Here is a 17067-nt window from a genome sequence, read left to right on the forward strand (position 1 = left end):
TGCAGGGAAAGTAAGGAGGACAGAGGATTTAAAGGAATAGATAATATTCTGCTTCTTAGGCTGGTGGGAACCTGGGCATTCATTCAATTATCATTTATATGTCACCTGTTGAACATATTTATATTGCTGACTAGTTGAACATATATATATATATACACACATGGATTATATATATTGTTGACTAAATATATATTTAACATGGATTAAACACTTAATAAATAAAATTCAATTATAAAGAGATATATTTGAGAAGAGAAATTACACCTTATTTATCTCTGGTTGTCTGATATGAAGCATGCATTCCTGCTCATGGTAGGTATTTTAAAAGTTGTTTGTTAACTGAATGACTGAATGAACGAGTAAATAATTTTCAATTCTTACTTCCCTAGTCCACCACACTTCTACCAATGTATGCATTGACCTAGGGCCAGATTTTTTTTTTTTCTTGGTGGTGATGCTGAGTGGGAGGAGGCCAGATTTCTTATTTTTGTAAACCAACAGAGACAAGTAAAACAAAACTAAGAAGTGTAGCTGACTCTATGACTCATCCTCAATACAGCACATACAAGAGAACTTCATTCAGCCCTACCTGTTCATTTATTCATCCACCCGTCCATCCGTTCATTCAGCCATTCTTCCATACATACATGTAGTCAATAAATATTTAGTGAAATAATACTAACAGAGTTCAGGTGCAGCCTCTTTAGAAGTGAAGTGAATTCTCGTCCGAGATAATGACTCTGCTGCATGTGACCATACCATCCCAGAGGCCATCACAGTGTCCAGGTTGGGTGTAGGGGGTAGGCATGGGATGCCCATGAGATCTGGCAACTCACCTTGACACACAAATGAAGAGGGTGTTTCCCCCGGGTGGACTCGCCCTGTGATGAATACCACCTTCTGCTCCGCCCCTTCTCGAAGGTTGTCTGTAAGACAAAATGGAAGAGGTTGCTAAGGAGGACAGGGAGAACTTAGATGAGGAGTTAGTATGCGGGAGAGAGGGAGGCAGGAAAAGGATGCTTTGCACTGATCTCTTAAACCACTGGGTTAGAACCATTAAGTCCTAGCCATTACTGACTAGTTGTATTAAGTCCCTGGTTATCTAATATTAAACACTTACATTCCTCTTCTTTGGTGCAAATGATCATTTTAATATTATAATCATCTGAAGAAGTCATATGAAGTCCAATCCCAGATCCACTGACCATGGAACTAGGCAGGTTATGTATCCTTCCTGAGTTTCAATGTGCTAATCTATAAACGTGGATATTTTCTTCATAGGATTGTTGTCATAACTAAACAGGCTTACATATCGCCCAGTACACAGTAGAAATTCAGTAAGTGCAGGAGTAGCAAGGGTGCTATTTATATTGGTACTAGTAACAGTGGCAGCTGCCGTTCAATCAGCACCTTTTGTGGCAGGTGCATTATATACATTATTTATAATCCTTACAGAAACATGCACAATTAATACTCCTTTTATCAAGGCAGAAACTGAGGCTCAGAGGTTATATAACTTGTTCAAGGTCTACCTACCCAGCTATGTAGGGTAGATCTGAGATTAGAATCCAAGCCCCGTTTGGCCTTGATGGAGTAAGAGGGACCAGATTTCTCTTTCATCTTAAGCAACTAGAAGATTGGACAAAAATGTACAGAATAACTGTTTCCAGACATTGAACAAGAGTCAGTGCAAGACTAATTCACGAGAAAAGGGAAACTAATGAGGCGTGCCCCATGACTGGTTTTTTGCCTGGCGGCCCATCCCAGACCAAAGAGCAGGGAGGGGTATGCTGAACAGAGCATGGAAGTCTCACTGAGATTGACGTTTAGGGGGTCTGGAGCAGGTGGGGAAACTCTGTAAGTTCCAGAGAAGAGGGAGCTCTGTAGAAAGAGTTCCAGAAATCTGTGAAGGGGTCTTCATGAGTCTTTGTTGGGTCCCAAGATATGCATGCACAGGGTGAATCTCCACGATGTTATTTAAAAAATGAACACGGAGTTGTGAAGTGCACTTTCTCAGGGCTCACACAGGGCTAGGCATCACTTGAATTCCCACCTCCAAAGTGGAAGTCTGCACTGATCATTCAGGGCATTGGGTAGAGAACCCAGAAGGGCCATGCCTTAGCAGTGGGGCTAAACCACTCTAGACTCACTCCAACAAAATTTTAAAATAAATCTCAAAAGGCTTAAATGGAACAAAAACATTTTGACTGCCTGCTATATAAATTCTAACTCTCTTTAAAGGAAGACAACAAAATCCAGATATTCAACAATGTATAATTCACAATATCCAGCATCTGATAAAAATTATTAGACGTACAAAGAAATAGAAAATTATGGGCCAGAATCAGAGCCCAAGCTCTTGCTGCCTCTACAGAAGTCCCACTTGTATAATAAAGTTTTGCATTGTGCAAAGACAGTATTAGACAAAAGCAGTAGCCAAGAGTGACATTTCCAGAAAGGAGGGGCAGGAAAGGGCACTTAGCCACGAGCAGAAGAAGGACCGACTGACATAGAACAGAACGATGACTTGAAGGAAATTCAGAAATGAACGTTGAGAGGAGCTGGATTAAAGGATCCCATCTGTGCTAGAGGTTGATTCGGAGGGAGGGGGCAGGTAGTAACCAGTAACAGGCTTTTTGCTTCTGAAATGCTAGGGACAGGTTATTTCGAATGTGGTTCATGATCCCAGCAGTTGATGCACCAACATCAGAGACTAAAATCAAAAGAATTAACCCTCTGAAGCCTGGCTCTGACGGCTTAGGACTTGCTTGGTCTATTGGGGTCACCAGTATCGTCACTGCTTCCCTAAAACTACATCCCTATAAGGCAGTGAGACATATAATGAAGCCAAAATACATTCTTGAGAACTCGCTCTGCACTCGGCTCTATGCTAAACACCTTTAGGAGCAAAGGGAGGGAGAGAGAAGGCTCATCTGCTACAAAGAAGTCTATAGTTTAAAAGAGGAGTTAGATACATGAACATTTCATGGACAGAATACAAGCTCCTTGAGGAACAAACTGTGACTTTCATGGTGTATGTTTAATGTCTTTCCCAGGACCCTGCATGGACTAAGTTCTCAGGAACTGGCCATTGAATTAATAAGTAAAATGTGCTCATACTGATCATGGTTTATAAAGAAATTCAGACACGTTTAATCTTTATCATGCCTCTGTGAGGTGGAGGGTATCCCATTTTACAGGTGAGGGAACTGAGGCTCCCAGAAGGAAGGGACATGCCCAAGGTCACAGAGCTAGCAGTCTCCTCCTGGACCCACTAATGACAGTATCAGATTCCGCACCTACTGCCTTTCTATCTATAATGTACACAGGAGAGTTTGGTTTTATCCCTTGTTGTTTGTGGAAGCTGAGGTATGTCTCAGTATTTATACTGCTTTTTTGCTTAAAAACTAACAACAAAATAAACCAAAATGCCACCAAGCCCTTTTAAAAAACACTGTCTGACACTGACCCCATCTATCCGAGCAGCGTAGAGATGATAAATGGCATTACCGAGGCCTCAGTGAAAGCTACCTTTATGGATGTCTCCCCCAACCTGGTATCAACTCAATTGCATTCAGAATTTCTGCTGACCACGGGGAAATGCAAAATGGGCATTCTATTTGCACACTAATTTTACTGAGCCCCTGCGTCTTCATAAAATGATAACGTGGGGCTAATAAAAATCAAGCATCTCGGGTGCTAATATAAGCAAATGTTGATGCAGGCAGGTAACAAATTGCTTTGTCATTTAGGAGGCCGTAAAAGAGCATTATAATCATCTTTAGGCAAAATGGATGGGTCGCCTTTGCTTAGCTTTTAGCTTTCATTTGCAAAATCAATTTAAGGTAATGTAGCAGCTCTGAGGTGGTGTGACATGGGACCCCCCCAACACACACAATCCTGTCACTAAATCCCCAGACTCGTGCAAAGCCAATTAAACATATTCTTGGTGGAGGCAGCAGGGATGATGAAGGAAGTATGCTTGAACAAAGCCAGGGTGGCAAAGAAGCTGAACCAGGAGACCAAGAATAACACAAAAGGGAAGATAAAACTGGAAGCTTTGGAGGGGACATGCTCAGGGTCCAGGGGACACTCAAATGGAACTGGGACAGCCATACCAGGCTCCCCAGGTAACAGATGGTGTTGAAGTCAAGTGTTTTGTGCAGCATCCCAACACACACAAACACACAACTTTGATAGAGGGATAATATCCCTTTATCACCCCTCCACCATTTCCTCTTTCGTAACACATTTATTGAACATCTACTAGGTGGCTGGGCACTAGCTTTTATTATCTTCTTTGTATAGAAGACCAAGGCCAAAAGACACTGAGCAACTCACCCTAGTTCTCGCAGCTAAGGGCTGGCGGAGCCAGAGTCCCCACCTTGACAGTCTGACTCCACCTGTGTTCTCACCTCTATGCCATCTTGCCTCTTGCGAACGAGGACAATAATATTATCCCACTACAATAGCAATTAAGTCATATTTATTCAGTGCTTACTCTGTGTCAGGCACTTTACATGTATGATCTTATTTAATTTTCACAGAATCCAAAGAAACATCTACTATTCTTACCCCTATCTTATAGGAAATTGAGACCTAGCAAGGTTAAATGACTTGTCCCGACCTGCATCAGTAACAAATGTGGGGCCGGGATTAAACCTAGGTCTTTATGAATCTCAAATTATACTCTTAACCACTGCGTCATATCACTTCTTGGAGATTAAATAGGTCCTTGTGGTGGTTTTCAAAATGCATCCACAAATTCATTAATCTCCTCCCTTCAAGAGGTGAGCTCCCCCAACTTTGGTTTGTTGTTTTAAAATGCTGAACTCCAGAGTAACGTGTTAGGAAGTGATAGATAACTAATGAATCCCCTAGAGATAAATACACTTCCCCTAGTTGATTGTAGAACTTAAGAAACTTTGCATCTCATGCTGAGCGTGAGTGAGGACCAGAGCCACAACCTTGGTGTCAGGATGGAGAGAGAGCCTCAGTTGATCTGGTGAATTATCCATGGACCCGTGGTTGATGGATACCCACCAAGATGCCCCAGAGAGCACCAGCTGGGCCTTCTGAGGACAAAAATCTCCCAGAAGTTCACACTGTCAATTTTGTTTCCCTCTGTCTCCTGACAATAACTCTGATAATAACTTGTCATGGGGAGAGAGGTGTTCTGTGAAGGAAGAAGTGGGGGGAACCTGGGAGGGGAACGTGGAACGTTACAACAGGAGAAGGAATTTTTTTTCTTTAAAGATAGCCTTTCATATTTTCTTGACTTTAGGATGCCTTGGCCTGAGGCCAAGAAAATGCCCTCCTGTTCGTTTCCAAACCAGACCAGTTGCAGTCTTGTCCCCCGTAGCCTGGGGCCCACACAGGTCCACACTGCTTCCAAGCAGGAGAAAAGGAAATCCTGGTGGCAACAGCCAGCTCTGGACTGGAATAGCCTGGTCACTGGTGTCCCAGTGCAGGCGCCCTCCTTGCCAGCCCATCCTCCACCCAGCCACTAAAGTGGTCTTTTCAAACAGCAACTAGAACACGCCACTCCCTCTGCTTCTCTGCTTACAACCCTTGAGCAGTGCTCCGCTGTCCTCCGGGCAAGTCCAGCCTCCCTTGGCTGGCCCTCCCAACCTCCACCCCACTGCCTGGTCTCTGGTAGCTGCTGGCCGCTCACCTCCCCAGCCCCTTCCCCAGGCCCCAGCCTCGGCTAACTCTTGGCAGCCCCATAAGCATGAATGTTCCCTCCACACCTCCACACCTGGGCGCATGTTTTCCTCTTTATAAAATATTCTACTTTATTCAGACTGGCCTTGTCACTATCTTCCCAAGCAAATCTTCAGTTTCTTAGACTTTCTGTCTCTGCCCCAACTCCTCTAAAAAGCCTTTCCAGATACCTCCAGACCTTCACCCTCTTCGGAGCTCATGGAGTTCATCTGGGCCCCTCATCTGGTCATAAATCACTTGCAGCTGCTCAGGCAGGACCGAACGCCACACCGCAGGTCTGTTCTCCCTAAAGCCCAGCGTCTGCTAGCCTCTGGGCCACCTTGAGAAAACAGTGGTGTCGGCAAAGTTTATTTTCAGCTCTCTCACTCCCTCACCCTGCTGCCCTCTGGGTCACAGTCCCTTAGCGAGGCTCAGATCTCCCACAGCCTAAAACCTCATATCTGTGAGGTAGACTCACCCATGCTCCAGGGTTAGGGACTGAGTGTTCTACCCTTGAGACAGAAGAAGAGAACAAAGATTACCATTGAGAAGAGTATGCTCATGACAGAGAAATGCTCCTGATGAGAAAGGAAGCATTAATTCTGGAATTTCAATCCTTTGGGAAAGGAGCCTCTCCCCCTCTGGTACACCTCATGTGTTGAGTACATATTAAAACCACTCTTTTGGCTTTAAAAAGCCCTAAGGAGGCCTCTGACTTATAGGGGACTCTTAGAGCCCAGCAGAACTGCAAAGCCTGAGGAGTGGGCCAGCCTCACTGTGAAGATGAAGGGAGAGGCCCAGAAAGGACAAGCGACTGGCCCCAGGCCACACAGCCAGAGAGGGGTTGAGCCAGAGCTCCAAGGTCCAAGTGGCCTCCTCTTCCATTACTGGGGCACCTTGGGCAATGTCCATGCAGGCTGGTGCTTGGAAAGTGCCTGGAGATGCCTGCCTGAGATGTGAAGGGAGCCAAAATGCGACCGGCCTGAGATACAGAGGGCTAGGTCAGTCGTCACCTTGACAGTCACGGGGGCAGCACCCCTCAGCCAGGCTGCCCTGCTAGCCTGGGGCCCTGGGCCTGGAGCATGTCAGCAGGCAGCCTTCTGGGGGAAGGCTAATGGCAGGAGGACTCTCCCCACCATGCTCTCTCTTGATCCCAGCACCCTCCAAGCTCTTCCAGAAAGTCAGAATCAGAGCAGCCTGCTCAGAGTACCTACCGAGGTCAGGTCTCCTGGGGCACAGGCTGGGCGGCTCTGAGATCGCCAGGCAGGAGATTCCTCGGGACTGCTCTCAGCAACGCTTGTGAGAAGTGAGTCGAGCAGGGTTGGGACAGTCTTAACAGCGACTTTAATCAATCACATGGGGAGCTCTGGGCCAGGAGGGCCCTGTATCATTGTTCCAGGAAACAAAGGGGCTGGGTCTGCGTCCTGCGTGGATGTGGGCTGCCCCCAGGTCTGGGGTGGAGCCTCGGTCAAGGCAGCTTCCCTCAGCTGAGTGTAATTTCCACGGAGGAGCTCAGCTGTAAGCTGTCAGGCACCAACACTCCTGGGAACTGGGGAAATTGGTCCTGAAGAGAGGTGGGGTGGGGCACATAGCATCTGCTACATGGCCTTCAGCTGAGGCAGCTCACGAGAGTGGGGCAGATCTGAGGCTGAAAAGCAGAGTAGGCTGAGGATGAAGGACTTTCTTTTTCAATTCAATTCTATTCGTATTTTCTAACACTGACCATCTGCCAAACTTTGGGCTGGCCCCTGAGGACACAGAGAGCAATCAGACACTGTCCCTGCCACCCAGGAGCTCAAAGACTAGTGAAGAAGAAAAATCAAGCCTGGCTTTGCGGTTATAAACTTGAATTAGAGTCAGACAGAACAAGGGCTAAATCAAATCCTCCCATGTGTGACTTTGAGCTCTGAGAGTGTTCATCTCCTCACCTGCAAGATGAGGATAACAATATCAATGTAAGAGTCTCGTGAGAGTTAACTAGATAATGCATCAGGTCTATGCCCACAATCTGATGCATAGTATGTGTTCAAAAATGGTACCTTGTGGGGGAGGATATAGCTTTACTGGTAGACCGTGTGCTTAGCACGCACATCCTGGGTTCAGTCCCCAGTACCTCCATTAAAAAAAAATTAAACCTAATTACCTTCTTCCAAAAGATAGGGGAAGAAAAAGGTAACTTGCAGACACTTAGAGGTTATTTGGTCCAACTGCCTGATCTTCCAGATGCAAAAACTGAGGTCACTAGACTCTAAGCAACACATGACTGCCTGTCTTTTTCACATATTGTATTCCCAGTGCCTCGCACACAGAAGGCGCTCAATAAATCCCCATGGAACACTTGTCGGGTACTTGTTGCCCTTTGGCTGCACGAGTGAGTCAGGCTAGAACTGAGTGCCCAGGCTTTTCCTAACACGTGCTCTGCCTTTTATCTCGCCCAGCCTCTAGAAATGTCTCACCAGGTTCAGTTTTGGGCTGATTAGCAAATGCAAATTGAATTACGAGGTGCCCTTTTGCAACAAGGACAACAAAAACAGTTTCCCCAGGAAAAGAGGGCGAGAAGAGGTGAAAGCTAGGATGAAAGTCGAAGACAATACATTCTAATCAAACTTGATAAATATGTAAATTAAAGCAGCTAAACAGTTGGCTTTGACAAATGACTTCTCGGTAATGGATTTTTCCACACTGGAAGGGGAGAGTTCAGCCTGCCTGCTAGTCGCAGTCAGAGCCCTCTCCTGCTTTCCCGGCAATGCGGGCTGGTGGGGCGGGCACTGGGATGCTTGGAGGCAGAGCAGAGAACTAATCCTTCTTTTAATGGACACCATTTATTGAGCATCTGCTAGCTGCTAGGCAAGCCTCTGTCAGCCCTGTGAGGGCTGAGAATCCCTGTCTCGTGCATGAGGAAGCCAGGGAAGAGGCGAGGACCGGCCAACTCACCAGACCCCCAAGCCTGGTTCGGTGGGACCAAAGCACCAGCTGTTGCAAACACAAGTGCAATCCCTCCAGTGGCTTTACTGCCCCCAGGGCGTCTCACCAACTCAAAAGCTAGTGCCTTTCAGTTTGTTCTCCCCTCACAGGACCTGGTGGTGGTGTTCAGAAAAGAGCTTTCCTTAATGCTCTGTAGCTCCAGGCAGACCCCTTCCCTCTGGCCGCTTCCGTGGCTGTTTCTCCATCTGTAAACTTAGCTGTTGGAGTCGGCCCTGCTGAAGGCCCAGACAGCATGAAGCAGAAAGGAGCGGTCAGACTGCAGATTCTTTGCAAAATACGAGACGATTGTCGTTGCAAGCACTAAATTTGGAGGCGGGGGTTACTAGGTAGCAATAGATAACCAGGATTATTGCCATGAAACAGATGAGTCTAGCGGGCTACAACAGAGCCATCAGGTGGATGAAAAGGAACAGGTTCTGAGTGGGCCCCGAGTGCCAGGCCCTCTCCATACACTATGATCCAGATCTCACCAGGCCCCCTGGGAAGTGAATTGTTTCCTCCTATTACAGAGGAGAAATCTGAGGTTAAGTCATTGCCCAGGGCCACCCAGCTTAGATTTACAGCTGTAATTTGAACCCAGTCTTTCTACTTCTCGTGACTGGTCTTTGCTCTGACACTGCTGAGGAGAAGAGTTCATTCCCACCTGTACCAAATAATCCATGTTATTCTGCACATCCACGTGCGCAGGCCCACGTGCGCATCTGCCTCTGACTCAAACTCCTACAAATTCCTGAGCTTTTGTACAAAGTTATCAGAGTTGAGGTATAAACAGAAATTCAAGTTGAATGGTTTGCAGCCTTGGAAAGACACTATTAACACAATTTCCCCAAACAGAGAACCAATATTTATGAGTGCTCGAAATGCCGCAGGAAAAGTTTCCCAGTAGGGCTGGGAGTGATGCGGTCCAGGCCCTGAGCCGGAGATCTGTCTTGCCTGTTGCTGGAGGAATTTAGATTTGAAGTGTTCTTTCTTTCCTATTGAGATCTTCATTGACTTGTATAAAAATACCACTTTCAATCTCAAATCCCCACTGGCATCTTCATATAAGCACCAAAAATGCTGCTGGGCTTTGGAGATTTCATTTAATGAAGGAAAAGTATTTCTATTAAAGGGTGTAATTTTTTTCTCTCTCTCCACACAACATCTTCAGAGGAGACAGGGAAGCTGGATTGTTTCAGGCTCCGAGAAAATGAACCCCCCCACCCCCTTCTCACCTGTGATGCGGCCACACAGACTATGGAAGGCAAGGAAGGGTCAGTGATGAGGGGAAAAGAAGAGTAATTATAATACACAACCTCCCTGTAAACCGCCTGAGACATTACAGTTTATGAGGGCGGTGTTTCTGCTGCCACCGCCCAAGCACAGCGCCCCCATGGTGCGTTGTCTGAGCTACTGCAGCCCCCTGCCCTGTGCCCTGTAACCCCTTCTCGGGCACAGTGAGCCCACTCTCCTGCTCCCTGTCCTGCAGGGGCTCCCTGGTGCACTGGAGGTTAATCCAGGCTGCTTACCCTGAGTTTGTCCCCTACCCACCTTCCCCTCTTCCCTCTCTCATCTGCTCATCACGCCTCCTCACACAGGGGCTCTACCTTGTTTTTCTGCTCTGCCCAGGGGACTCCCCTGGATTCTGCGGAGCTGGCTCCTTACCCCTCAGGTCTCCTCCCACGAGAACGGTAGCTTCCTGGTGGCAGGAACTTTGTCTCATTAACTTCTGTGGAGCCGGGTCTAACACGGTACCTGCAGGTATGCATGCTGACTGCATATTTATCGAGTCAAAAAGTACTGCCCACAGGCACTGAGTGATGTATGCTGGGGAGGGTGAGGGCCAAAGGAAGAAGATGAAAGAGACGATTGGGGTCAGCAGATGGTCCAAGGGCATCATCCAGCTGACAAGTGGTGAGAAGAGTGGGCCGCAGTCTGATGGAAGCTAAAACCTGTGTTCCTTCTCCCTGAGGCTCCCCTCCCCACAAAGAGGCCACAGAGCCCAAGGGTGTGAGCAGGACCTTAGGTGTGGCTGTGCCCCCTTTCCAAATCTGTCTCTGCCACTCAGTAGCTATGTGGTCTTGGGAAGGTCACTCACATGACCTCTGGGATCCTCAGTCTCCTTATCCATGAAATGGGAATAATCTTAATAATATCCATCTTATTGGGTAGTTGTGGGGACTAAATGAGCTAAACTAAAGCACTAATAACAGTGCTTGTCACAAGGTAAACCCTCAGTTAATTTTCACTATTCCCAGTCATTCAACAAGCATTGCTTATATTCCCCGTCACCCCCTCCCCAGCCCCAGGCTCTCTCTACCCTGTTCCCTCCTCACCCCTTCCGCTATTACAGCAATTGCCCAGCAGTATAATAGTAATTTGCTTCTCTTTCCATCCTTCCTTTCCCCTCTGGTGACTCTGAGCTTTTGGGGGGCAGAAGCCCTATCATGTTCATTGCTTTGTGGCATTCATTTCCTTTATCTGAGACAGAGAAGGGCATTTTGACATGGTTGTTTTGATGCAAGAGTTTTGAAATGGCTGCATTTAAATGTAAAATTGTCTTTGAAAATTACCAGGTACTGTGTGAAACAGCACCCCCCCCCCCTGCAATCTTGTGCACGTCTGGTCATCACTGCCCTTCACTCCCACCAGCTCCTTACTGCCTCTGCTTCCTTCATGGCCAACTTGACCGGAAACCCACCCCAAGCCCAATCTCTGCCCCGCTCCCCTCCCTGAGCCCCCTGCCAGAGGGGAGGTCAGATATGGGGTAGTTCTAGGAGGAGGGAAGGTTGCCTGAAATGTCTCCTTGGCATGTTACTTGGTAATGTTTATTAAAAAGCTGAAGGTGTAATGCTTTGTTTTCTCAGCTGTGTCAAAATGTCCCCATTTCAAACCAGTTGTGTCAGAGCAGCTGCCTCAGTGTGGCTGAAACAAAAGAACTGTGTCAAAATGATATGAACTCTGCGAGGAAGCCACCTGGCCTGTAGCAGTCCTCGTTAATGGGTTTAAAACCTACACCGTTGTAAATGGATTAAGGAATCAGCTACACTTAATACCAGCTCTCCCTGTAGTGATTCCTTTTTGTTCCCATGAGGATGTCTCCACTGCCATAAGGATCAGAGAAGTCAAGAATGCTGCCTGATGTCACACAGCAGAGATGACTAAAGCTGAGTATGGTCTAGTTAATCTCCCCCATTTTGGTGCCAAGGCACCAGGAGAGAAAGTGACTTGAGCAAGGTCTCACAGTGAATTGGATTTTCACATTAGGTCAGAAACACGTGATCAGTCTTGGATAACTTCTCCACACTGTGCACTAAATTTTGGACCACAGCATTACCACTAAGCTCATGGCACGCATGCAGCAGAATGAAACAGAGACCGCAGCCGGCTGCTAAAACCCTAGGCATGCTGCTTGAAGACTGGATTGGCCATGTTCTCAGTTAAAGAAGCTTTGGTGTCTGACCAGGCAGGTTGTCAACATCCCATTAGCCAGGCAGTCCAGTGGAGCAGCAAGCCCTGGGTGGCGCCCGCTGCAGGAGGGAAGGGCAAGCTGCTACAGCGTGGGGCGCAAACCAGGAGCTATTTGCATGTTTCCATAATTGGTGTTTCTGTAGTGGGCAAAATAAATAAACCCCTGTTAACCTGAGTTAGGAAATTACATATTCCTACTGTCTTCATGGTTCCACGACTCAGCTTGAATGGAATCTGTCTTGAATAAAATAAATTGTAAAAACTTAATTCATAAGAACGTATTTCCAGAGGGTGTTCTCATACAGTGATGTTATATGTCCCTTGGATAAGGCTTCTAGGATAAACCTGGACTCTGTATACAAATTCTATCTCAGGCTATCCCTGTGGCACATGGACCAGAGTTGGGCAGACCTGGGTTTGAAGCTGTGTGACCAGAATAACTATGGTTTCATCACAGGCTAAGTGAGGAAAGGTGTGTAAGTTGCAGGCGCTCCTCAAAGGTACCCTATGTTATTACTGAGCTCAGAAGCCTTCAGTCCCACCTTCCAGTAGATCTTTTTCCTCTAGGAAGGCCCAGTCCTGAAGGTGTTGTCAGAGCACGTGTGGGCTGAGGACAAGAGAAGTGATTTAGCACAGAGGCTACAAGCAAGGACTTAGGCACCAACCAGAGCCATGCCTCCAGCACTCTCTGGGCATGTGACCTTGGGCAAGTGACTTCACTGCTTTGTGCCTCAGTCTTCTCCTCTGTAAAATGGGATCATAGTGGACCATCACCTAGTCATGCTCTGATGAGTAAATGAGTTGGTAATTTGTAAAGCACTGAGAACAGTGTCTGGTACCTAGACAATCTTGTATAAATATTTGGTTTTTAAATAAAACAAGTACAGACTAATGATACCCATTCCGGTGCTCTGGGTCTGCAGAGGGAGATGCTCATTTGGGGGCCCTCCCCTGTGACAGGCCCTACCCCTTCTCAGAAAGTCTCCTATGGGTATTTATTTTATAACTAGTTTTTTTTTTTCCAGATATGTGAGGCTAGTACATAGACAAACATTTTATTCTCTGGTTTTCAGCCCTGGCTGCATATTAGAACCACTTGGGAAGCTTTTTAGACATGCTGATAGCAAACCACCTCCTCCCTGCTCTACACCTCTGCCCTATCCAAGGTTTGGGGGCAATGGGGGCTCAAGCAAATTATTCCTCTAACACACAGTCACAATTGCAAACCACTGATCCAGTGTGAACTGGGGCCAGGCCCTCTACTCCCTGGGTTTTGGTCTTCTTACTACATCATGTGTAGTAGGAGTGAGTGGGGCTAGGTGGCGTCTCAGCCCACTCTAGTTCTAAAATACAGCGATCCTGAAGGTTTGAAGGACCCAAGAGCTGCTTGGGATGGCTCGGCTTAGACCTCATTGGTCTTAACAGGCGCTGGGGCGAGTGGACAAGAAAACATGCACACACAAGCAGATAATTCCTCGCAGACACAGTCCCTTTCTAGGAACAGGATGAGAAGTACTAAGATAATAGTGGTGCAGCCTCTCCGGGAACTCACAAAGCTTAGAGCAAACAGATTGGATTTATAATGGAAATGGAAGCCATGCTCATGAGGAGAAGGAGGAAAGGCATTTTCAAATGAAGGAGGAGGATTAATATATTTGCTCAAATGTATGCTCGCCAGGACACAGAAAGAACCAGGATTCTGAGAGGGCAGGAGAAGAGGGAGGGAGACCACGGTAGATGAGCATCTGATCTGTGCAGGCACCAGGGGGCGGGCTATCATATGATCTCATTCCAAGCTGGCAGCCTCCCAGGGGGCAGGTGTCTGATCCCCATCCTCCAGATCCCACAGGTGGTGAGCAGCTGTGCCAGACAGAACTCAGGCCACTGACTCCAAGACCCTGTGCTCCTTCCCCTCTGACTGGGTGCCTCACTTACCCAGGGCTTCCTATCCTCAGAACCTCACATGCCCAGATCACAGCAGAGAGACAGAAGGAAGCAGAAAAGGGCTGAGAAGAACAATCCAGACATACAACCCAATCCTGTCAAGTCTCAGGAGAACCTGTTGGGGACAACGGGGTGACAGGGGGACCTTCCCGATTTCTGGGGAAAGAGGGGTGCACAAAGCCTACCTTTGTGAGCTAGTCTATGAGCACCAAGTGACATAGGATGGGAACTGGCAAAGTCCCCACGGAGAGACTGGGCCCTCCCAGGACATGTTCTTGACAGCCCGACACTACGCACACATCAAAAGGAGGCAGGCATCAGTTGGCAGTGGGCTGGAGCACCTCTGGGCTCTGCAGGGCAGCACCAGCCCAGCCTGTCCCTGGCAGGGGGAGGGCAGCCCGACAGCACTGGGACGTGGGTCCGCTCAGCGCAGCCAGCACCACAGTGCGGTGACCACAATGGGGTGGCCGCAGCTGTGGCCCCTGGCCTCACCTGTCCTGGGACCCCTCCCCCCCGCCCAACCCCGGCACTCAGCCGCTGCCTTCTAGATGTCATTCAGCTTCTCTCAGACACTTGTCCCTACCACACATCTTTGGGGGAAACCAGGCTCACACTCAGGACCAAACTGGCTCCATGGTGGCCCCTATCTCTTCACTTGAGGGTCTGAGAGAACAGCATCTGTCAGAAGAGTCCCCAGTCCACTCCCACACCTTGGCCCACTGCGTGCCAGTGCTGAGCACGGAGACCACAAGAGGATGCAGGCTCGGGGCGGCTCCCCGGAAACTTAGCACCTAGTAACCAGGTACCACTTAAAGAATTGGAAGTAAACTTGTTTTGGAGGCCTGGGGGCTGAGGACAGTATGCTCCTGTGGTCTGGAGGGCTCAACAGACAGGTGCTCCCAGACAGGCCAGTGCCCAGCTCTATAGCCAGTGCCAGGGCGGGAGCTTCCTGGGGACTAGCTCCCTCACTCCCGTCAAGTTCAGAGCCCTGTGGACTGGGCTGGGTTGGGCTGGGCTGGGCTGGGCTGGGCCGGGCCTGCCTCACCCCCCCCCGCCCCCCCCCCCGCACTCTGGTTCTCAGGGTGAACTGAAGGTCCTACATGGTGGGGCTCGCACCCTCTCCTCCCTGGCGCACAGTAGGTGCTCCACGTGTGACTGTGGAAGTGGGTGGACAAGCCACCCGCTCACTTTAAAGCTCTGCCTTCAAATAGCACCCACGTGGTTGATGTGACTTCCGGGAGAACTGAGGCTGGCTTTCGCATGGTGCTAACGTGGCAATGACAGGGTGGTAAATGTCTATCTTCCCATCTTCTAGCAAGGCCATATTCTCCAGTCCCAGCATTCCCCACACTGTCCTTTCAAAGCCCTTTTCTTTAATGCCAAGTGGAGGAGTTCCAGACAGCCATTTGCATTTTCAATTCTAGAAATCATTAATGTTTTAAAACTGCCAGCACCATGGTTTATTAACACACTTACATTTCCTACCTGCTACTGTTAAAGGGAAACTTTCTATTTGAGAAACATCCCAACATGGGGTGATTTTCCAAGTTTTGTTCAAGTTCTGCCCTCAATTCCCTGTTCTCAGGATCTCAATGTGGGAGACGGGTCTGTAAGCGGAGAGGGAGAATGTTGAGTGGCTGCCACGTGGACTGAGGGATGCACAGGGGTGGGAGCCCAGAGGAGACCCAGGCACAGCCTGGGGGTCGAGTCAGGCTTCTCAGAGGAGGCCTTCCGATTCCAGGGGGACATTTCTGCAGACTGGAAAGAACTTGGAGAGAATCACAAGACCTGTGTGTCGACCTGGCCCTTTCGATTACTTTCAGTCGTCATGGCAATGGGTTGAGGTTAAGATCAAGGGTCTTTGGGCCAGACAGGCCTGGGTTCACGTCCCAGCTCGGACACCACTGGCTGGGTGGCACCAGTCCTAACTAACAACTTTTGAGCCCTTTCTGGGTGTCAGGAGAGGGCAGACCTTCTGGGCCTGCTCAGTGCAGTCAGCGACCTCAGAAGGGGTGTCCTCGCTGGGTGGCTACGGCTGTGGGACCTGACCCGGTTGGTCTCCTCTCTCGCCCCTCCCACCTCACATCTGCATTCACCAGTGTGGGCGACTTCCTTTCATTCTTACAACCACCCCACAGGGCAACCCATCATCCCCAGTTCACAGAACAAGACACTGAGAATCGGAGAGGTTGAATCACTTGCTCCAGATCAAGAGGTGGCCAGTCAGGATTTGATCCCTGAGCTTCAGGGCAATTAAACACTGAGCTCTTCTACCACTCACTCCAGAGAGGGCATGAGGATTAAAGCCAGCGGCAGCTCGGCAGGGACACTCAGTAAGGCAGCTGCTGTGGTTGCCCACCGTCTCCAAAGCCCAGCTCATTAATCTCTCCTTCGTTAATCCCCTCCCTCTGCCCTGATCTCTCCAGCCAAAGGACCCTGGGTGTCCCTGGCTCACAGTCCCTGTGTCACTGCCATCGTCACCTCCTTCTTCCTATTCACTCCGGGCAACTCTCACGGCTCTTGGCACGTGTTCAGGCTGCAGTAGTGCTGGCCACACAGATTGAGAGAGAATACTATTAACCACACCAATTCCTGGAAGAAGACGTTTGCCAGAGATCTTGAGCCTGGACACATCAATATCAAAATGACACAGCTATAATTTGCTTTCAGATTCAAACTGGAAAGGTGAACTTTGACCCTGTCAAAAATTAAGAACGATTTAAATTGAAACACAAAGTTGTTTCCTCTGTTCTGGGGCTCTGGATTTCTAATTAATATGCAGCATGATTCTAGGGGCTGCAGGGGATCGGCGAGATGGGGTCCATTACCTTGCAAACCGAGCAGAGCTCAGGAGAGAGCTTTTTGCTCCTTGGTTCATTTATTTTTCCTTTCTGGGATGAATTGTGTTTCCTGTGCTGTAAGTCCTCAGAGGAGAGCAATCCCAGGCAATTAGAAAAAAATAATCACTAGAAGCTGAGCTTGTAC

The 17067-nt window shown here is 48.4% G+C and overlaps 1 protein-coding gene across 1 annotated transcript in view; it reads right to left on the reverse strand.

Moving 5' to 3' along the window:
- AGBL4 (ATP/GTP binding protein like 4) overlaps positions 1 to 17067 on the reverse strand; it is a 1086468-nt gene that overhangs the window by 115443 nt on the left and 953958 nt on the right. The window contains exon 7 of the mRNA XM_032494231.1: positions 837 to 926. Within this exon, the coding sequence (XP_032350122.1) occupies positions 837 to 926 (90 nt within the window). The remainder of the gene's footprint in view (positions 1 to 836; positions 927 to 17067) is intronic.

The sequence above is a fragment of the Camelus ferus genome, chromosome 13 (assembly GCF_009834535.1).
Source record: "Camelus ferus isolate YT-003-E chromosome 13, BCGSAC_Cfer_1.0, whole genome shotgun sequence".
Lineage (NCBI taxonomy): Eukaryota > Metazoa > Chordata > Mammalia > Artiodactyla > Camelidae > Camelus > Camelus ferus.